Source organism: Loxodonta africana, chromosome 18, assembly GCF_030014295.1.
Source record: "Loxodonta africana isolate mLoxAfr1 chromosome 18, mLoxAfr1.hap2, whole genome shotgun sequence".
NCBI lineage: Eukaryota > Metazoa > Chordata > Mammalia > Proboscidea > Elephantidae > Loxodonta > Loxodonta africana.
The window spans coordinates 75,664,812-75,688,800 of record NC_087359.1 but is presented as its reverse complement, the minus strand read 5'-3'; the positions used below and the strand labels follow the sequence as shown (position 1 = coordinate 75,688,800).

Here is a 23,989-nt window from a genome sequence, read left to right as displayed (position 1 = left end):
CAATTAGCTTCTATTATAAGCATATTAGAATGGCTAAAAATTAAAAAGACAAGACTATATCAAGTGTTGGCAAAGGTGCAGAAGAAACAGAACTCTTCTACACGCTGGTGAGAGTATAAAATGGTATAACCACTTTGAAAAAAGTTTGGCTCTTTCTTTAAAAGTTGAAATACACCTACCATACAGTCTGGCCTTTTCACTCCTGGGAATTTACCCCAGAAAAATGAAAGCTTATGTCCATACAAAGATTTATAAACAAATGTTCACAGCACTTATATTTGTAATAGACAAAAATTAGAAACAACCCAAACACTCACCAATAGGTGAATGAGTAAATAAACTGTAGCGTGTCCATACAATGGATTCTTACTCAACAATAAAAAAAGGAACTATTGATGACCACTACATAGGTAAATCGCAGTAATTATACTGAAAGAAAACACACCAAGACAGAAAAACAGAATACATATTGTATGATTCCATTTATACAAAATTCTAGAAAATGCAAATTAACCTATGGTGGCAGAAGGCAGATCAGTGATTGCCAGAGGTTAGGAGTGCAGAGGGGGTTGGAGATATTACCTAAGAGCAAAAGGAAAATGTACGTGATGAAAGGGTCCATTATTTTGACAGTAGTGGTAGTTCAACAGGGATATGCACTTATTCAAACCTATTAAACTGTATAAACATACGTATTTACTGTATGTGAACTCTACCTCCAAAAAGCTGTATTAAAAATTTGCAAGAGGGACACCAATACAGTCTAAACTCTTCCAAAAGAGAGAAAAGGAAGGAATACTCTCTTATTCATTCTATGAAGTAAATATAAGCCTGATACCAAAGACAAAGACACCACAATAAACAACATGCCAATATCTCTTATGAATATACATACAAAAATCCTCAACAAAATATGAACAAACAGAATCCAAAAGCATATTAAAAGAGTCATACACCATGACCAAGTGGGATTTATTCCAGGTATGCTGGGATGGTTCAACATTAGAAAATCAATCAAAATAACACACCATATCAATAAAAAAAGGAAAGAACTACATGATCAATTCTATAGATGCAGAAAAAGCATTTGATAAAATTCAACATCCTTTTTTGATGAAAACCCTAAGGAAGACTGGAATAGATGGGAAAGTCCTCAAAATGATAGCTGCCATATATGAAAAACCAACAGTTCACATTATACTTAATGGAGAAAGGCTGAGAGCTTTTCCCTTGAAATTGGGAACAAGCAAGGATGCCCACTCTTACCACTTCTATTCAATATTGTATCAGAAATCCTAGCCAGAGCAATAAGACAAGAAGAAATAAAAGGTATCCAGATTGGAAAAGAAAATATTTCTATTCACAGATGACATGATCCTATATACAGAAAATTCCAGAGTCCACAAGAAAACCTGAGCTAATAGACAAATTCAGCAAAGTTGCGGTTGAGGTCAACAAACAAATATCAGTTAGGTTTCTGTACACCAGCAATCAGAGATCTGAAAGGGAAATTACGGAAACAATTTCATTTACAATAGCATCTAAGAGACTAAATCACCTGGGAATAAATTTAACCAGCGCTGTGAGGGACTTATACAATGAAAATTATAAAACACTGCTAAAAGAGATCAAAGAAGACTTAAAATAAATGGAAAGATGTTCCATGTTCATGGACTGGAAGACCTAAATTTTGTTAAGATGTCAATACTACCCAAAGTGATCTATAGATTCAACACAATCCAGATCAAAATTCCAATAGCCTTCCATACAGAAATGAAAAAACAAATCCTCAACTTTATATGAAACAGCAAGAAAACCAAACAGCTAAAGCAATGTTGAAAAAGAACAAAGTAGGCAGATACGCACTGCCTGATTTTAAAGTATACTATATAGAAATGGTACTGGTACAATGAGACCAATGGAATGTAATTGCAGGTCCAGAAATAAACCCACATATCTATGGTCAACTAATTTTTCACAAGGTTGATAAGTCCTTTCGATGGGGAAAGAAGAGTCTCTTTAGTAAATGGTACCAGGAAAACTGGATTTCCACATGCAGAAAAATGACACAAGATCCCTGCCTCACACCATATACATAAGCGAATTCAAAATGGATTAAGGACTTAAATGTGAAAGCTTTTTGTTTTAGGTGCTGTCAAGTCGGTTCTGACTCAAAACAACTCTATGTACAACAGAAACACTGCTCAGGCCTGCACCATCCTCACAATCATTGCTGTGTTTGAGCCCATTATTGCAGCCACTGTGTCAATCCATCTCGTTGAAGGTCTTCCTCTTTTTCATTGACTCTCTACTTTACCAAGTATGATGTCCTTCTCCAGGGACTGGTGCCTCCTGAAAACACGTCCAAAGTACTTAAAAATCTTGCCATACTTGCTTCTAAGGAGTATTCTGGCTGTACTTCTTCCAAGACAGATATATTCGTTCTTCTGGAAGTCCATGGTATGTTCTACATTCTTCGCCAACACCATAATTCAAATGCATCGATTCTTCTTTGGTCTTCCTAACTCACTGCCCAGCTTTCACATGCATATATGGCGACTGAAAATACCATGGCTTGGGTCAGGCACACGATAGTCCTCAAAGTGGCATCTTTTGCTTTTCAACACGTGAAAGAGGTCTTATGCAGCATATCTGCCCAATGCAATATTACACCATTTGATTTCTTGACTGTTTCTTCCAAGGGCATTGATTATGGATCCAAGTAAAATGAAATTCCAGACAACTTCAGTAATTTGTGTTTATCATGGTATTGTTTATTGGCCAAATTGTAAGGATTTTTACTTTCTTTGTATTGAAGTGTAATGCATACCGAAGGCTGTGGTTTTTATTTTCATTAGTAAGTGCTTCAAGTCCTCTTCACTTTCAGCATCAAGGGCTGTGTCAACTGCATATCGCAGGTTGTTAATGAGTCATCCTTCAAATCTGATGCTGTGTTCTTCTTCACGTAAGTCAGCTTCTCAGGGATGGCCATAAAGACAGAAAGGAGGAGATGGAGATGACTAAATACAGCTACTATCACTGCTTTCTATTAAACCAAAACTATGCCCTGAAGTCATCCACAATAGTTTAGCTGAACAAGTGAAAGAATGTTTGCCTTGAGTATTGTGCTTTTGTAAAGAATTATCTATATGTGATGAAAATGACAACATCAACTCAAAAGGTTAGATGAAAAGCTTAGGGGGCAGTAGGTTCATGCTCCTGACGGTGAAGTAATGTGGAAAAGGACATCAGGAAAGGCAGCATAACATGAAGAATGTAACCAATGTCACCAAGTTGTACACGCAGAAATTGTTGAATTGGTGTATGTTTTGTTGTATACATTTTCACAAAAAGTTGTAAAAAATGAAAAAATGAAGTAAGGGTTTAATTTCTATTAAATCCTGAAAATTCATACATTAAAAAACATTTTTAAAGTGATTTTAGGTTTCAGTATTGATGAGATAAATGATAGATATAGGCCTATTTATAAGCTACAGGCTAAAAGTTACTTGTAATATTCAATACTGTCAAGCACTTTTTTTCCTCTCTGAAAATGACATAGAAAACCGTGGAATTATGTGTTCTAGTAATTTGTTTAAATCAAATTCAAATTTGCTTTGGGCTTTTTGAGTTTAGTTCCATCCTAGAAAGACATACAGGGTTGAAGACAATGGCAACAGACAAATTAACAACTCAATAGTAAATACTATTCACTGTTCTGAATAAAGTTAAGAAAAACATTATCTGTATAGTAACTGCAAGAGTAAGAAAAATATCACCTAATAAGCTCCCTGATTAACGGCTAAGACAACCAAACCAAGAGCTGAAGTCTGTGGTCTTACAGATTATGTGAAAAGAAACATCATGGTGTGCCTCTCACAGTGATAGAAATTGAAGGCACTGTTTCTCTCACAGTGGTGGTAAGCTGCAAAGTCCTGTCTGCAGACATTCACATCCTTTCTATCCTTTAGTAAGCCTGGAATTTTGTCTTCATTTTTGGAACTGAACCTCATATTACCAAAACATATGCTTTCCTTTTAAACTATCAACCTCAAAAGAAAAAATCTTCCTCTAAACCCTTATTAAATATTTAATATTTTTAACCTTTAAAACTTCAGGAAACATACTTCCAGTATTCATTCTTTAAAGGTGGCCTTTCTGCTTTTCTAAAACTTCATGTTTTATTATTTTAAAAGTTCCTATTCTTCCATTCTAAGATTTGGGGGCAAGTTCACATTTAATTACCTATGCATTTTGTGACTTTATATGACCTAACTGTGTAGCTCCAGAGCCTTTGTCTTATCACGTTCAAAATTTCTAATGTTTAAAAGCAGGCACTTTCTTCATCCTTAGACAACGTGTGGTATAATAAAAGGAAGAGTGGGATTTTGTCTTTGAAGTCCTGTCTCTGCCACTTATTTCCTGTGTGATTTCTGGAAGTTAATAGGCTGAACCTCAGCTTCCTCTCTGGAAAAAGAGGGTAATAACACCAAACCCTCTAAGACTATTGTGACAACAGTATATGTGAAAACTGTAACGCATTCAATGGCTATTAGTGTTTACAAGTATGTATATCAATTCCATTCAACTTTCCTGAAATAGAAAACCAAGTTTCACTCAGACAGCCATGGAAAGACACCATGAATAGGGATACTATTCAGGTATTACTCCAAGCTTTTTGTGTTGTTTCCAAGACCTTCTCAATCATAGTTATCACTTACTCTTCCTCCCTTTCATAAAATCAGTCCCCTATACTACCTAGCCTGTGGCTATATATTTAAATATTACTTGGATGAATGAGTAAATAAATGAACACGAGAAATAATCTGGTATATTCCAGCACTGTGGAGGTGATTTAGGGTTAAGACAGAGCCAGTGGGAGTCTATGGACATGATGAACACAGCACTGAAAAAGCTGACTACAGATTCTAGTTAGGAGAGAAAATCTAATTCAATGCCTTAAATAACTACCGTTCTTCATGAGATTTGAAGAGTAAAGTAAATAGAAGATTTAGTGATTGTGAAGAAGTTCATGGTTCAGGGGAAAAACAGAGGAAAACAATGGCAAGATTCTTATGCGACAAGCAAAAAGTTCTAGATTCATAATCTTACCAACAGAATAACACCATGTAATATTTAGGCCCAGGGTACAGCCACGTATTCACGTTGCTGATGTGAAATGGTGAAGGAAGGTAACAAAGTCAATGTATCTGGTTATAAAAATGAATATTCAAGTCATTAAAAAGTTTAAAAAAGGCAGAAATAGAGAAAAGCTACATGAATCTAGAATTAACAGAGTGACTCAACAACGAAATGAGCTCTATCATGAAGCAGAGAGCTTCCAGCTACTAGAGTTGCCTATTACGAACACAGAAAAAAAAAAAAAATTCCACAATTAAGTGGAAGGTTAACTTACTAACTTCTAAGGTCTTTTCCATTTATAAGACTTCACATATTTCTATTTTAACGTGTTACATTCAGCCCTATTATTCTAACATAGTCATTTTTAAACCAATAACAACAACAAATCCCAAGGCAACTCTCTTTGTTATTCAGTCCCAAAAAGAAGTGTGGAATCAGAGGGAGTTTTTGTTTCTCACCAGATCATAACAACTCCAGCAGCTCATCCTAACATTTTCAAAATGAGAATGGTATTTTTTTAAAATATTTTAAAATGTTTAGCAGTTCAGCTAAAGTCCTACTCACCTAACTAAGCATCACAAGTGTGTGATAATAATCCAGGTTACCACTGGAGTATCTGATTCATTTACAGCTCCAGTTTTACTCCCTGCCCCTAACTCACTTCCCCATCTGCAGGCAGCTGGATGACTGGAAATGATAAGTGGGTTGACAGTTGAGGCCAGAAGTGAGAACAAAGAGTAACCAGAGGCCAAAAAAAGAACACGACCATGAGACCAAGAAATTAAACTTCTAATTTCTACACACAATACTCTATTTACAGAATTAGATAAAAGAATTTTACTGTAACTGTTATTTTCCATGTCTAAGGGGTTGTGTTGAAGCTTATGAGCGGGAACTAGTAATTGCTTCCATTAAATGCACATATATTTGATGACACAAATGGGCAAAAGTTAAAAGGGGGGGACAGGCGGGGATGGAGAGTCCAAGGCCAAAAGAGATAAGAATATATATCTACAGTTAAACGGTTGATATTTAGAATTCAGCTGATTTGTCAGGGTCCAGAAAATATTTGTAAACGAAGAAAAGAAATACGGAATTCACAAGCGACACTGCAAGTTAAAATAATAAAATGTAGGAGATCTTCTCCTTAACCAAAGGGATAATTAGGGTGGAAGTTAATCTGTAGATTATCACAGCTATATATTAAAATACCGAGAAACATTAGCTTATTACTAATATATGGCATTTAAGTGAATGCTGAAATCTAACACTGCCATATTCATATTTGTCCTGATTAGATATTCATTCTTCAGCTAAAACCCAAACAGTTTATTCCTACCTCTCTGAAGAGTGCACCATAAAACTGAACAATATATGGGCAATCACTACTCCGCATTACTACATCCAAATCCATAAGAAGTTGTTTTTGTTCTTTTTCATCCACTGTTGACCGAATTCTCTGGAAAAGAATGACAAAAGATGTCATAAAAAACATAAAGCACTTTAGAAATTTGAGAAAAACCTCTACCACAAGACTGAAAATTACCAAGTTCACAAATACTAACCGGACATGAAAATTATTGACCTTCCTTTTACTTTACGAGAACAACTTTTATCACAGAAAACTGAACAAAAATAGCATTTACAAATTCTTTAAGAAGACAAATGGCTTTAAACCACAAGCATTCACTGATGGTGTTGAGAGTTATGCAACAAAGGTCTTGGGCAGTGAAAATTAACCCTTACATGCAAATGGAAAACCAAGAAAATCATAATGGATTATACTTTAAATCATTTTCATGTGAATACTTAACAGGCAGCTTCATATACACTTTTAATCACCCTTTCAGAATTGTATGGACTCTAGGCATTCGATGCAAGAATTGCCAACTGCACCCTCTAGCAAACTCATCCCCCAGCATCATCCTCTTTCATTAGTGACAGAAAACAGTCCAGAGCAGGAAAAAGTGACAACCAACGTAAGGGCAGTGCTCTGGGACTCTCTCCTTCACCGTACTTTGTAGAGGTTAAAAACAAAAAAGTTCTACCTGACTCTCCAACCCACAAGTCAGAATGCAAGGCAGCATAAACCTGTGGAAGCAAACCTAAAAGTAAGGAAATAGAGGGCTCTTCCTCCATTCTTGAGCTGATGAGGCCCTCCTCCATTTACTAAGATGTGGGGTACATCCCTAATCACCCTGTACAACTACTCCTCTGCACGTTTCTAAGAGACTGCCAGAAACATTAGTAGCCCCTGTCTCCCGCCCAGAAACAGTGGGGTCCAGTGGGACAGTTCCCACTACACTAGAGAAATAGGAAGGATCCAGCTCAGAAATTGTAAAATATTAATAATGAAATTCTAGTTTGACATCGAAGCATGCAAACAACTTTTGTTCTCATAAAAAAAGTTCACAATCTCACACTGTGTCACTGTGTACAATACATAGCATACTTACAAGGCAAGTTAGTATCAAAAAATAGATAAGGTAGTATTTTGTCTTCCAAAGACTTCAACGTATATGCCCTAAATGTTCTTAAAAAGGATGAAGGAAGTCGATTAAATTCTTGAGCCCATTTTACAGATCAGAAACCACACTCACAGAAAGAAAACAAAGATGTATTCCACGTGACATGAGAATAAGCAGTTGTTTAAAGAATAGAAGTAGGTCTCTTAGTTTCATTTTTTGACACTAAACGAGGAATTCCATACATTCTAAATACTAGAAAATTTAATTTTGCTACTTAAAATTTATATCCTGCTAGCTGTAGCATTCCATACCAAACGAAACATATTAACTGACATCTATCTTGTACACACCCATTCATCTTAAACTTATACATTAAATAGTACTTCCCATACAAACAAGAAAGAAAAAGGTAAAACTAGTACTTTTTAAGTTATAAAAATTTCCCTTCTCATTTCTTTATTTTCATAGTTTGGGGATTAATAATCTTGTTTTTAAATCAATATTAGCATCATCTTCTGACCAAAAACAATATTTTCAAAAAGTTAAAATAGCCTAGAGATGTAATTTATATTTGTTCAAAACACGACTGGTAATTTCGATAAACATTTAAATTACATTCATTCCTGGTTTAAAAATATAATTTTGAAAGTGTGGCTGTGAAAATCTAATTCAAGAGGATGATTTTTTTTAAAGGGTCTTAATAATCCCATATATATAAATTTCTATTTATACTTATAAGAATGTATTTGCAAGTGTGTGTACATTAACACACATATTTATAAAACACTACTTTCAAAGAAGCCCTCTTTGATGGTTTACTTTTGTTTCCTTAAAATTGGTTGTACAGTTTTCAAAATTTATAGTTGTACAAATGCTCATATTTCAACTACTGGAAAGCATGTTATAGCCAAAACCTCAACAGTTACCACAGATAATGGACTCTTGGGGGACAATTTCCAAAAACACCACTGTAGCCTACAAAAGTATATATATGCTATTATATCAAATGGATGACTAATTGAAGTCCCAGCATCTGACTGTTAGCTAATACTGAGTCAATTCCTGACAGGACTGTTATTAATGAGAATGTAGAGATGGTTCCTGGCACAGGACTAACCCTTGAGATCATCAGGATGACAGGAAAATCTACTCATTTAGAAAATACTCTTTAATGTCACTTCTAGTACAAAGTAGAACATGGGTTGCTAGAAGGTCTACTGGTCTAACATAAAACTGATTGTGCTCCTGGATACTTCTCAACAGAGTGACACCTCCTCATGCTCTCTGAACATCCTGTGAAGTGTCAGGCCGTGGGTAAAAGACTAGCTGCTGGTATTGTATCTGAATTGGGTGGGCTTGTGCCAACGTGAAGTATAGCTAACTCTTCATTACACTTAAGTTTTGGCGTTGAACTGTAACATTTATAATATGTGAGCACTTAAAACTAATTCAAAAGGCCTAAAGGACCTAAAAAGGGATTAAAAGCAAGAACACACGTACAAAACACTAGCTTATATTTTAAATGAATGATTTTAGGGAATACTGGGAAGATGGCCACATGAACAGAACATCATTCTGAACTTCCCCTAGAAATACAAGAATATGGCAAGGATACAGAGCTCAGCCTTGAGGGACTCTGAATCGGGGAGCAGCAAACAGCACTGTGGAACTGCAGACAGGCAAGGATCAACTTAATCAAAAACCAGTCACATACAGTAGGAAAATCATTTCTCCCACCAACCCTGTCCCTCAACCCAGCCACTCAGACCACCAGCTACTGTCAATCGGGGAAGTAGCACCAGCAAGAGTCTGCTTCCCTAACCACCAACACCCTCTGCATGTACAATGAGACAGGAACCCAAGCTTCTACTCTAAAATCAACAAGACAGACCTCCCAGGGGACCCCTTTGAAGTGTAACAGCACCTCACCCACGCAGACACTGCCAGCTGCAAGGGTACAGCGAATTGCTACAAAAGGCCCCTGCAGTGGAGTCTGCTCCCATAGTCAACACTCTACTTGCCTCCCTGCACATTGCATAACTCAGGCCTCTGTAACCAAGAGGACAGGCCTCCCTGGGGGTCAGTTTGGGTCTGTTTGCTCCCTCTTCTGGTCTGCGCTGAGGACTGCTGACTGAGGCTGGTTGTTTGCTAAGAAGCAGGCATCTTGCGTGGAGGCTAACCCACAGCCAACATACTATTGGGGAGGGGGGGCTCTGGTAAAAACAAGACAGACCTCCCTGGGGTCCATTCAGAGCATAACAGCCCCTCCCCCATGCAGTTATGGTCACCTGCAAGGCTGCTGCAAAATGCTACAAAAGGAACCCTGCAGTGGAGTCTCCGCCCGTAGTCAGCACTCCACCTGCCTCCCTGCACACCCCATAGCTCAAGCCTCCGAAACCAACAGGACAGATCTCTCTGGGGAGGTCTGTTTGCTCCCTCTTCTGATCAGTGCTGAGGACTGCTGACTAGGCTGCTGTGTGCTAGAAAACGGGCATCCTGAGTGGAAGTTAACCCACAGCCAACATACTATAGAGCAAAGCAGACCTCCCTGGGGGGTTCATTCAGAGCATGACAGCCCCTCTCCCACCCAGTTACAGTGGGCTGCAAGGCTGCTGCAAAATGCTACAGAAAGACTGTGCTGACTGTGAGGGCAGACTGCATTCGGGTTAGCTTGTCCCCACTTTCAGTCAGCGCTGAGGACTGCTGACTGAGGCTACTCTATGCTAGGAGGTAGATGTTTGAGTGGAGGCTGTACTCACAGCTAACAATCTACTGTGGGAGCTCTGATAGGAACAAGGCAGACCTCTGTGGCAATCCAAACAGAGCCTGATACCCCCTCCCCTACCCAGTAACTGTTGGTTGCTAGGCTACAGCAAATTGCTACAGAAGGACCATGCAGTGCAGTCTGCACCCACAGGCAGCACCCTACCTGCCTCCCAGCAAACCCCATAGCTCAGGTCCGAAAAACCAACAGGACAGACCTCCCAGGAGGTGAGCTTGGGTCTGTCCTCCCTTTTCTGGTCAGTACTGAGTACAAGTGACTGAGGCTGGTGTGTGCTAGAAAGCAGGTGTCTTGAGTAGATGCTTCAGTCACTGTAAACAATCTACCTGGGGGGATTCTGGTAGCAATATACAGACCTCCCTAGGGGTTCAACCGAAGCATGATAGCACCTCTCCCACCTGGTTATGGGCAGCTACCAAGCTGCTTCAAATTACTAGAGAATGCCCTACAATGCAGTCTGCTCTCACAGTCAGCATGCTATCTGCCTCCCTGTGCACCCAGTAGCTCACAACTCTGTAATCAATAGGACAGACCACCCAGGGGTAAGTTCAGATCTGTCTGCTCCTCCTTTTCGTTTGCCACTGAGGACTGCTGACTAAGGCTGCTATGTGCTAGAAAGCAGGCATCTTGAGTGACAGCAATACTGACAGACGACATACTTTGGGGGGCTCTGATGGCAACAAAGCAGACCACCCTGAGGGCCCATCTGGAGTAAAAGAGCCCTTCCCTAGCCTGGTTAGTGTCAGCTGCTAAAATGATATGAACTCCAACAGAAGGTTCCCTACAGTGGAGCTAGGAGATGGATCACCTAAGTGGAAACTGCTAACCCAACCATCATAGGGTCACTGTGGCTCTGAAAACAACAAGATAGATCTCTCAGAAGTCCCTCTGGGGAGTGCCATCCCCTCCACCTCCTAAAACAGTAGAAAGTCTGCCTGTGCTTCCCCTGAATGCCAGCTCAGACATAAGCAGCCTCCACAAAGCAGGGAAAGAAGCCTGGACGAAACCAGAGGAAAACACTCAGCCCCAAAAGGAGCTCACTGGGTGTGACTTTTCAGACAGAAAACATGGCTGCAGAAACAGAGAAAGAAAGCAAACAATAAACCAGAGAGGACTGTGACCTCTGACAGACAGATTGTTTAGTGCATTGTCTCTCACCTCAGTGCTGGTGCCCACTGGTGGACACTGACCACAGTGTATTCTCTAGTGTGTCTGAGAGACACTGGAAGTTAAGAACCAGGATCTGGATCTTTTGAATCCTAATTAAACCAAGGAACAGAGAAGGAGCTATCATAGAAAGGAAGAGAAAATGGTAACCAAAAGCCAAAGGGTCTGCCATCTAAGAGTTTTTGCAGAAAGTAGTGTGGGCAAAAACATCAAATACTGGGGAGAACTGAGAAAGTGAACACCCTCGAAAATGCCAATGCCCCAACAAAAAAAATACAAAAAGAAAAGATTATCCAAATGAACATGACAAAGGGAGTGACAGTGCATCTATGGAAGAGCAAATAATGAAAAGAACATAATTTTTAAAAAGTTAACCATAAGAGTTAAAGGAAAACAGACAAAGAGCTAAAAGAAATAAGGAAAACAAGGAAAGAAAAACACTAGATCTAGAAAAGGGGGGGTAAAAAGAAACCAAACAGAAATATATTGCAACTGAAAGGGACAATAACTTAAATGAGATACACAATGGAAGGATTTAATAGCACATTTAATCAGGCAGAAAAAAGAATCAGAGGATAAGGTAGCTAAAATTAAAGAGGCTGAAGAGCAACAAGAACAAGGGCTCAAGAAGGCTGAACAGTTTAATGAAATTATGGGACATCAAGAGACCTAATATACACATCGTGGGAATTCCGGAAGGAGAGGAAAGAAAGAATATTTAAAGAAATAATGTCAGAAAATTTCCCTAACCTGACGAAGGACATGAATCTACAAATCCAAGAATCTCAAAGAACTCCAAGTAAGATAAACCAAAAGAGATCTACATCGAAATACATCACAGACTCTCAAAAAGTACAGATTGACAGAATACTGAAAACAGGGAGAGAGAGCAAATAGTCACAAAGTATCTCCAATAAGATTAAGTAGCAATTTCTTCTCAGAAACACTGGAGGACAGAAGACAGCAGAATGATATACAGGTAGTCCCCAACTTACAACGGATTCCATCCAAACAACTCTGTCATAAGTCAGTTCTGATGGAGCTCAAATACTTCTGATTTCTTTTTTTTTTTTTTTAATTTTCGTTATTATTGCCTCATTAACATCTTTATAAATCTGACCTTTATTTGTCTTTGGGGGTTTGAAACATTACATATAAACTTACAGATATATTTTAATATTATATGTAGTACGTATCACTAACAATAAGATGTACCAAAAAAACCAGACACTTGTAATTGCAGGAAACCCTGGTGGTGTAGTGGTTAAGTGCTACGGCTGCTAACGAAAGGGTCAGCAGTTCAAATCTGCCAGGCGCTCCTTGGAAACTCTATGGGGCAGTTCCACTCTATCCTATAGGGTTGCTATGAGTCAGAATCAACTCCACGGCACTGGGTTTGGTTTTGGGTTTTGTAATTGCAGTTGGTCATAACTTGAATATGTCTTAAGTCAAGGACTACCTGTATTTAACGTGTTGAAAGGAAAAAACAATCAACCAAGAATACTACACCCAGTGAAACTGTCCTTCAAAAATGAGGGTTAAATTAAAACACTCTGAGACAAACAGAAGCTGAGAGAGGTCACATCCACCAGGCAGACCCTATAAAAAATACTAATGGGAGTCCTACAGACAGAAAGAAAAAGATACTGAAAAGAATTCAAAGACATACTTTAAAAAAATAATAAGATCCCTAGTAAAAGGAATTGCATGGACAAGTATAAGAGCTAGTAATAAGGTGTTCATGCTTGATAATTCTGTTTTGTCTTTCATATTTGTTATACAAATGTATGAAAAGTAAGGATAAAATTAAGTTATACAGCACATGAAATATAAAGATATAACTAGTAAAAACAACAAAATTGGAGAGGGAGGAATGGTATAGGTATAGAATTTCTTGCATGTTACTGAAGTTCAGTTGGTACCAACTTACCCTAGAATGTTATAAACACAAGCTGTTAAAGGTAGTAATCATAGCAACCACTTAGAAAATATCTTAAAAAAAAAAAAACACAAAAGGAAAGCTGAAGGGGACAGAAATGGATCACTTCAATAAAACAAGAAAATACAAAAGGAGGCAGTAGTAAAGGACAAAGACAAAAAAGGCCTAACACACTCCAAACACAAATAACAAAATGGCAGAAGTCAGTCATTTCTTATCAGTAATTACAGGGAATGTAAACAGACTAAATGCTCTAATCAAAAGGCACAGTGGCAGGATGGATTAAAAAAAAAAAAAAAGAATACATGATCCATGCTGTTTAGAAGAGGCACAACTTAGACTCAAAGAAACAGGGTGAAAGTGAAAGGATAGAAAAAAACATTCCTTAGAAATAATAACCAAAAGAAAGCTCAGGTGTTAATCTTAATATCAGACAAGGTAGGCTTTAAGACAAAATCTGTTAGAAGAAATAAAGATGGATATTACATAGTGATAAAATGGTCAATTCATCAAGAAGATTTAACAATCATCAGTATACGTGCACCCAACACTGGAGCGCCTAAATATATAAAGCAAACACTGATAGAGTTGAACATAGAAATACCACAACAGTAATAGTTGGAGGTTTCAATCCACTACTTTCAATGCTGAACAGAACATCTAGAAAGAAGATTAACAAGGAAACAGAGGATTTGAATGCCACTATAAACCAACTAGATTTAACAGACATACAGAGAACACTCCACCCAACAACAGCACAATATACATATTACTGCAGTGGACAGGGATCATTCACCAGAAAAGACCACACTTTAGGTCACAAAGCAAATCTCAAAATTTTTTTTTAAATTGAAATCATGCAAAGTATTTTCTCTGACCGCAACATAGTGAAGCTAAAAATCAGTAACAGAAAAAGGGAAATACACAAACATATGGAAATATAAAAACACACAAACTACCAACGGGTCAAGGGAGAAATCAAAATTTCATAAGAGTCAAATGAAATTGAAAGCACAACATACCAAAATTTATGGATGCAGCGAAGGCAGTACTCAGAGGGAAACTTCTAGCAATAACTGCCTACAAGGAAAAAAAAAAGAAAAAGAAGATCTCAAATCAACAGCCTAACTCTAAAACCTGAGGAACAAGAGGGAAAGAGAAGAGCAAACTAAACATAAACCTACGAGAAGAAAATAATACAAATCAAAACATAAATAAATAAAATCTAACACAGAAAAACAACACAATAAAATAAAACCAGATATACTTCTGAGGAAAGGCCAAGATGACGAAGTAGTCAGATGCTTCCTGTGGTTCCCCTTACAACAAAGACCTGAAAAAATAAATGAATCGATCATATACGACAATCTAGAAGCCCTGAACACATCAGAGGCAAAGTTGAGGAATCAGACTGAGCAGCTAGGGTAGTGAGAGACAGTTCAGAAGCAGTGAGGAGTTGCCAGGCCTGACCTGGCGAAAACCAGCACCCTGCAGGCCAGATTGGCTAAAGCCAGTGGTGAGGCAAGGAGTGCCATTCTAGTTGCATTTCCCACATCGGGAGACACTGAGCAGCGGAGAGTCTACTCACACCTCCAGAACCAGTGAAAAGCAGCACTAAATCGGCAAAAGATGAGGACATGCATCTAATCTACCATGCAGATCAAAAAACACCTCTTTGGGAAAAGTCTCTCTCCCACTTACCTGGCCCCTTAACACTCTGCACTAGGTCCAAGTAGGCTTCAGAGAGTGCAGAGTCCCCTGCGCCAGAAGTAGGACCCATCATGTGCCCTGAGCCATTTTCCCAGCCTTAGAGAGGGAACAAATTAACAAACAGGGAAAAAATAATCTGCCAGCTCCACTAAACAGGGAACTCAAGGCAGAAACAGCTCCTTTGCCTAGGCAGAGGCATAAGGGGTCCACAGACTCTGAATGCCTTTCACCCCTGCAGATATCTGTGCCGGACCATTTCAACAGCGTAGGCCTTCATTAGCACAGTAAAACACAATACATAACAGGAGTTTAACTTCAACTGTTTCAGTTACACGGTGGATAGGCAGATTTGTGACATTTGACACCACACTGCCTATTAAGCAGGATCCTCACCTACCTACATGGAGGCCTAAAGAATGAAGGCTCCACCCACATCACCTAAGCCACTAATGACAGGGGTCCAAGAAAAAGTCGTGCCTCCCAGTACTTACACCCAACAGCATTGGGTGTGCATAGTTCGGCTGCAAACTCACCCACATACGTGCTCTACAGGATTGGGACACACTTTCCTCACAGACACTCAGGGGTGGCTCTTAGCACCCTGCCTTGCAAAGCACGTGACCCCCTACTACAGCCAGATACCTGTGCCTACACCAATCACCCCTGTGCGCCTAGGACTGTAGGTGAGAGCCTGCACCACACACTTATTGAATGACTACCTGGACACCTGAGCTAAATCCATACAAGAAAAGTGAACAGAATCCTGGGCTCACATACCTAGCAACAGCTCTAACCACCTGGTGACAGGATATGAGAGATTCAAAGGCACCAATAATCAAGCTACCACACACAAGCAGCCTATTTGGACATATCAAAACAAGAAGCTAGGACACAGTAAGCAAAAATAACTTACTGATGGCTCAGAGAAAACAGTTAGTATCAAATCACATAAAGAGGCAGACCATGATGGCTTTAGCAAGCTCCCAAAACGAAGACTCGAGAAATCTTCCAGATGGAGAGAACTTTCTGGAATTGCCGGAGGTAGAATATAAAAGATTAATACACAGAACTGTTCAAGATATTAAGAAGGAGATCTGGCAAAATGCAGAATAAGTCAAGAAGTACAAAGAAACAGCAACAGAGGAACATAAGATTAGGCAAGAGCAAAATGACAAATTTAATAGGTCGCAAGAATCCACAGAGAGACAACAAATAGAAATCCAGAAGATTAACAATAAAGTTTCAGAATTAGACAACTCAATAGAAAGTCATAGGAGCAGAACTGAAGCGATGGAAGTTAGAATTAGTGAGAATGACGATAAAGCACTTGACACCAACATACTTAAGGAAAAATCAGAAAAAGGAATTTACAAAAATGAAGAAACTCAAAGAATTACGTGGGACTCTATCAACAGGAATAACCTATGAGTGATTGGAGTACCAAAACAGGGGGAGATAACAGAAAATACAAAGACAGTTGTTGAAGATTTGTTGGTAGAAAACTTCACTGGAATTGAGAAAGACGAGAGGATCTATCCAAGATGCTCGTCAAACCCCGCACAGGTAGATCCCAAAAGAAAATCAACAGGATATATTATAATCAAACTTGCTAGAACCAAAGATAAAGAGAATTTTAAGAGCAGCCAGGGATAAATGAAAACTCACCTACAAAGAAGAGTCAATAATAATAATCTTGACCTACTCAGCAGAAACCATGAAAGCAAGAAGGCAATGGAATGATATATAAAGCATTGAAAAAAAAAACTGAGGACCAAGAATTCTATATCCAGCAAAACTGTCTCTCAATTTAAAAAAACTAATTAGGATGGCGGAATTATGACATTTCCAGATAAACAGAAGTTTAGGGGATTTGCAAAAAGAAAACCAACAGTAAAAGAAACACTAAACGGAGTTCTCTGGTTAGAAAATCAGACAACAACCCAAGACTAGCACACAGGACAAAGCAACCAGATATCAACCCAGGTAGGGAAATCACAAAAATGAATCAAAGCTAAAATACTCAAAATAGAGAAACAGAGGCGACATTATTTAAAAGATGACATTAAAACAAAAAAGAGGGACTGAAAAATGCAGTCATAGAGCTTTCATGTGGAGAGGAAGTCAAAGCGATATGAAGAAAGAAAATGGTGCCTTAAGCTTAGAAATATGGAGGTAAATATTAAGGTAACCACAAAGGAAACGAACAATCCTAAACATCGAAACAAAAAGAAAAACATGAAGACTCAGCAAATACAAAACCAACAACAATGAAAAAGATGAAAAGAAAATACACAAACAAAAACAACTCAGCACAGAAAATTAAGTGGAGCAAAGAAGTCAATAACACACACAAAAAAAGACATCAAAATGAAAGCACTAAGCTCATAAAGGAAAAAAAAAAAAAGCTCATACCTATCAATAATTACAGTGAATGTAAACAGACTAAATGCACCAATAAAGAGACAGAGAGTGGCAGAACGGACAAAAAAACACAATCCATCTACATGCTGCATATAAAAGACATACCTGAAGGGCACGAACAACCTAAAACTCAAAGGATGGAAGAAAATAAATCAAGCAAACAACAATCAAAAAAGAGCAGGAGGGGCAACATAATTCCTGACAAAATTGACTTTACAGTAAAATCCACCACAATGGATGAGGAAGGACACTACATAAAGATTAAAGGGTCACACTTTGAAATGTGGCGTCTGGGGTCTTAAATGCTAACAAGCAGCCATCTAAGATGCAGCAATTGGTCTCAACCCACCTGGAGCAAAGGAAAATGAAGAACACCAAGGCCACACGACAACTAAGAGCCCAAGAGACAGAAAGGGCCACATGAACCAGAGACCTACATCATCCTGAGACCAGAAGAACTAGTTGGTGCCCGGCCACAATCGATGACTGCCCTGACAGGGAGCACAGCAGAGGACCCCTGAGGGAGCAGGAGATCAGTGGGATACAGACCCCAAATTCTCATAAAAAGACCAAACTTAATGGTCTGACTGAAACTAGAGGAATCCCGGCGGCCATGCTCCCCAGACCTTCAGTTGGCACAGGACAGGAACCATTCCCGAAGACAACTCATCAGACATGAAAGGGACCGGTCAGCGGGTGGGAGAGAGACGCTGATGAAGAGTGAGCTAATTATATCAGGTGGACACTTGAGATTGTGTTGGCAACTCTTGTCTGGAGGGGGGATGGGAGGATAGAGAGAGAGGGAAGCCGGCAAAATTGTCAAGAAAGGAGAGACTGAAAGGGCTGACTCAAGAGGGGGAGAGCAAGTGGGAGTAGGGAGTGAGATGTATGTAAACTTATATGTGACAGACTGATTGGATTTGTAAACGTTCACTTGAAGCTTAATAAAAGTTATAAAAAAAAAAAAAAAAGATTAAAGGGTCAATACACCAGGATGACATAACCATAATAAATATTTACACACCCAATGATAGGCCTCCAAAATACATAAAACAAACTCTAACACCACTGAAAAGAGAGATAGACAGCTCCACAATAATAGTAGGAGATTTCAACACACCACTTTCGGTGAACGACAGGACATCCAAAAAGAAGCTCAATAAAGACACGGAAGATATAAATGCCACGATCAACCAACCTGACCTTATAGACATATACAGAACACTCCACCCAACAGCAGCTAAGTATACTTTCTTATTTTAGGTGAAGGGAAGGATAACACACAAAACAGAGGAAGTCAGCACAGGGGGACTAAGCCAAAAGCTAAAAAGTTTCCTGAATATAACCAAACACTTCAAGAGACTGAGTAGTAAGGGCGGGGGTCCAGAGACCAGAGTTTCAGGGGTATCTAGGTCAACTGGGGTAACTAAGTTTATTAAGAAAATGTTCTGCATCCCACTTTGGTGAGTGGCTTCTGTGGTCTTAAAAGTTAGCAAGCGGCCGTCTAAGATGCATCAATTGGTCCCAACCCACCTGGAGCAAAGGAGAATGAAGAACACCAAAGACACAAGGAAAGTATTAGCCCAAGAGACAGAAAGGGCCACATAAACCAGAGGCTCCATCAGCCTGAGACCAGAACTAGATGCTGCCCAGCTACCACCAATGACTGCCCTGACAGTAAACACAACAGAGAGTTCCTTATGGAGCTGGATAAAAGTGAGGTGCAGGACTCAAATTCTAACAGTAAGTCCAGACTTAATGGTCTGCCTGAGACTGGAGGGACCCCAGAAGACATGGTCCCCAAAGTCTATGTCAGCCCAAAACTAAAACCATTCGCAAAGCCAACTCCTCAGACAAAGGTTAGACTAGACTGTAAGATATAAAATGATACTGGTGAGGAGTGTGCTCCTTAGCTTAAGTAGATACATAAGACTAAGTGAGCAGTTCCAGTCCAGAGGCGAGATGAGAAGGCAGATGGGACAGGAGCTGGTTGAGCGGACACAGGAAATACAGGGTGGGGAGGAGGGATGTGATGTTACATTATAGGGACAGCAACTAGGGTCACATAACAATGGGTGTATAACTTCATATAAGAAAATGAGTTGAATTGTAAACTTTCACTTAAAGCACAATAAATAAAATTTTTTTTAAACTGAGCAAAACCCAAAGTTAGTTCTTTGAAATGATTGATAAAATTGACAAACCTTTAGCTAGACTGACAAATAAAAACAAAGAAAATATGAAAATCTGAAATGAAGGAGCAAACTTTACAACTGACCTCACAGAAATAAAGAAAATTATGACAGAATATCATGAATAACCTAGATGAAATGGACAAATTGTTAGAAACACACAACTACCTAAGCTGACTCAAGAGAAAACAGAAAATCTCATCAGAAGCATAACAATGAAGAGATTGAATCAGTGATCAAAAACCTCCCAACAACAAAAAATTCCTGGAGCAGATGGCTACACTGAGGAATTCCATCTAGCATTTGGGGAAGAACTGACACAAATACTGTTTAAAATCTTCCAGAAACTAGAGAAGGAAGGAATACTCCCTAGTTCATTCAGTGAAGAAAACATAATCCTGATATCAAAACAGGACAAAGACACCCCAGGAAAGGGGGATTCTGGCCTGTAATACTTATTCAATACTCATTCAACCTGTATGCCGAGCAAATAATCCAAGAAGTTGGAGTATATGAAGAACAGGACATCAGTATTGGAGGAAGACACATTAACAATCTTAGTTATGCAGATGACACAACTATGCATGTTGAAAGTGAAGAGGAGTTGAAGTACTTACTGATGAAGATCAAAGACCACGGCCTTCAGTATAGATTACATCTTAACATAAAGAAAACAAAATCCTCACAACTGGACCAATAAGCAACATCATGATAAACGGAGAAAGAAAAGACTGAGGTTGTCAAAGGTTTCATTTTACTTGGATCCACAATCAACACCCATGGAAGCAGCAGTCAAGAAATCAAAAGACACATTGCATTGGGCAAATCTGCTGCAAAAGACCTCTCTGGAGTATTAAAAAGCAAAGATGTCACTTTGAGGACTAAGGTGCACCTGACCCAAGCCATGCATGGTGTTTTCAATCGCCTCAAATACATGTGAAAGCTAGGCAATGAATAAGGAAGACCAAAGAAGAATTGACGCCTTTGAATTATGGTGTTGGCGAAGAATACTGAATATACAATGGACGGCCAAAAGAATGAACAAGCCTGTCTTGGAAGAAGTATAGCCAGAATACTTCATCTCACATACTCTGAACATGTTATCAGGAGGATCAGTCCCTGGTGAAGGACATCATGGTTCGTAAAGCAGAGGGTCTGCAAAAAAGAGGCAGATCCTTAATGTGCTGGACTGATACGGTGATTGCAACAACGGGCTCAAGCATAACAATGATTGCGAGGATGGCGCAGGGCTGGGCAGTGTTTTGTTCTGTTGTACACTGGGTTGCTATAAGTTGGAACCAACTCAACGGTACCTAACAACAACGACGACAACCCCTTATAAATAAATATACAGGTGCAAAACTCAACGAAATACTAGCGAACAGAATCCAACGGCATACGAAACCAGTCACACAACATGACCAGTGGGATTTATTCCTCACGTACTGGGATGATTTCAGCATCAGAAAATCAATCAACGTAACATACCACATCAGTAGAACAAAGGGAAAGAATCACATCATCATCCCTATGGATGCAGAAAAAGCATCTGATAAAATCCTACACACTTTCTTTATGAAAACCCTAGAGAAGGCTGCAATAGAAAGGGAATTCCTCAATGTGATCCAGCGCATGTATGAAAAGCCAACATTATACTTAATGGAGAAAGACTAGAAGGTTTCCCCTTGAACTCTATAGAAAGAAAAGGGTGAACGACTAAAACCTTTCCCTTTGCAATCGATAACAAGAAAAGGGTGCCCACTCTCAACATTTCTGTTCAATATTGTATTGGACTCGACAGCACTGGGTTTTTATTGTATTGGAAGTGCTAACCAGAGAAATAAGACAAGAAAAAGAAGTAAAAACATTAGGAAAGAAAAAAACAAATCCACTCCCGTCAAGTCAATTCCAAGACATAGAGACCCTATACGGTTTCCAAGGCTCTAAATCTCTATGGAAGCAAACTGCCACATCTTGCCCCTATTGAGCAGCTGGTAGGTTCAAACTGCCAACCTCCTGGTTAGGAGTCAACTGCTTTAACCACTGTACCACCAGGGCTCCTTATATCGGAAAGGAAGAAATAAAATTATCTCTATTTGGGGGTAACATGATCCTATACATGGAAAATCCCAAAGCGCCCACAAGAAAGCTTCTAGAGCTAATGGAGGAATTTAGTAAGGTAGCACGGTACAAGGTCAATGAACAAAAATCAGTTGGGTTTCTATATACCAGAATTGAAAGATCTGAAAGGTAAATTAGGGAAATGATTCCATTTACAATAGCATCTAAGAAGGGAAAAAAAAAAAAAAAAAAATCTAGGAATAAATTCAACCAGGGCTGTGAGGGACTTATACAATGAAAATTATAAAACCCTGCTGAAAGAGATTAAAGAAGACTTAAATAAATGGAAAGATGTTCCATGTCCATGGATTGGAGAATTAATATTATTAAGACGTCTATACTACCCAAAGCGATCTATAGATTCAAAGCAATCCCAATCAAAATTGCAACAGCCTTCTTTACAGAAATGAAAAAAACAAATCTTCAACTTTTATATGGAATAGTAAGAGGCCCCAAAGTGCTAAAGCAATGTTGAAAGAGAAGAACAAAGCAAGAGGACTTACCCTTCATGATTTTAAGACACATTATACAGCTACGGTAATCAAAACAGCATGGTACTGGTATAACAAAGAATACACACACAGACCAATGGAACAGAACCGACAGTCCAGAAATAAACCCATATATCTATGGTGAACTAATTTTTGACAAGGGTGCAAAGTCCATTCCATGCGGAAAGAAGAGTCTGTTCAATAAATGCTGTTGGGAAAATTGGATTTTCACATACATAAAAATGAAACACACCATACACAAAAACAAATTCAAAATGGATTAAGGACCTAAAGGTGAAAACTAAAACCACAAAATTCATAGAAGAAAAGCAGGGGCAATGCTGTCAAGCCTAGCTTTTAACAATGGTTATCTAATAAATTTTTAAAAAGCACAAAACAGCAAAAGACATAATAAATGAAACTTCATAAGAATTAAAAACTTTTGTTCATCAAAAGAATTTACTGAATAATGATTAATATGAGAAACATCACACAACATGGATGAACCTGGAGTACATTATACTGAGCAAAATAAGTCAATCACAAAAGGACAAACATATGTGACCACTATTATAAAAAGTCAAGAAAAGGTTTACACACAGAAAGAAACATTATTTGATGGTTACCAGGGATGGGAGGGGGAGAGAGGGAAAATCACTAACTAGGTAGTAGACATGTATTAGGTAAAGGGAAAGGCAATACACAATAAGGGGAGGGTGTCAGCACAACATGACTAAGGCAAAGGAAGACAGTGGGAGAAACGCAAGAGTGAAAAGAAACAACGGTAAACACCAATACATACACATCTTTCAATAACGGTATTAACAAACCATAACTTACAAGCAGATACATAGGTAGATATATAAGCTGAACAGGTGTGGAATGGCATATGGAAGTACACCCACGAGAATATACTTCTACACATATATTTGTATGTGCCGCAAATATATCCATGTATATAGTGGAGGACACAGGGGGCAAAGTTATGAAAACTTTTTAGTCATAACCAATTACACTGAGGGACTGGGTCACTAGCCTTAGGACCACAGTCTTGGGGGACAGCTAGGGCAATCGGCAGAACATAATCCATAAAGACAATGTTCTACATGCTCCTTTGGTGAGTAATGTCTGAGGTCTCAAAAGCTTGTGAACGACCATCTAAGATACAACTATCCATCTCTGCCCATCCAGAGCAAAGAAGAGTGAAGAAAATCAAACACTCAAGGAAACAATTAGTTCGAAAGACTAACCGGCCACACTAACCACAGCCTCCACTAGCCTGAGACCAGAAAAACTAGATGGTGCCCAGCTACCACTAACTACCCCTCTGATCCTGATCACAATAGAAGGTCCTGGACAGAGTGGGAGAAAAATGTAGAATAAAATTCAAATTCATAAAAAAGACCAGATTTATGGGTCTAACAGAGACTGGTAGAACCTCCAAGACTATGGCCCTCAGACATCCTTCAAACCTGTAACAGAGCCTACTCCCGGAGATCACCTTTCAGAAAACAACAGACAGGTCCATAAAGTGAACAATAACACCTGTGAGGTAC

General features: G+C 38.9%; 1 protein-coding gene across 4 annotated transcripts in view; it reads right to left on the bottom strand.

Annotated features, from left to right (window-relative positions):
• MAP2K4 (mitogen-activated protein kinase kinase 4) overlaps positions 1–23,989 on the bottom strand; it is a 178,793-nt gene that overhangs the window by 72,098 nt on the left and 82,706 nt on the right. For all 4 annotated transcript variants that reach the window (XM_064271798.1, XM_064271799.1, XM_023556480.2 and 1 more), the window contains one exon: positions 6,482–6,601. In XM_064271798.1, coding sequence (XP_064127868.1) covers positions 6,482–6,601 — 120 coding nt within the window. The remainder of the gene's footprint in view (positions 1–6,481; positions 6,602–23,989) is intronic.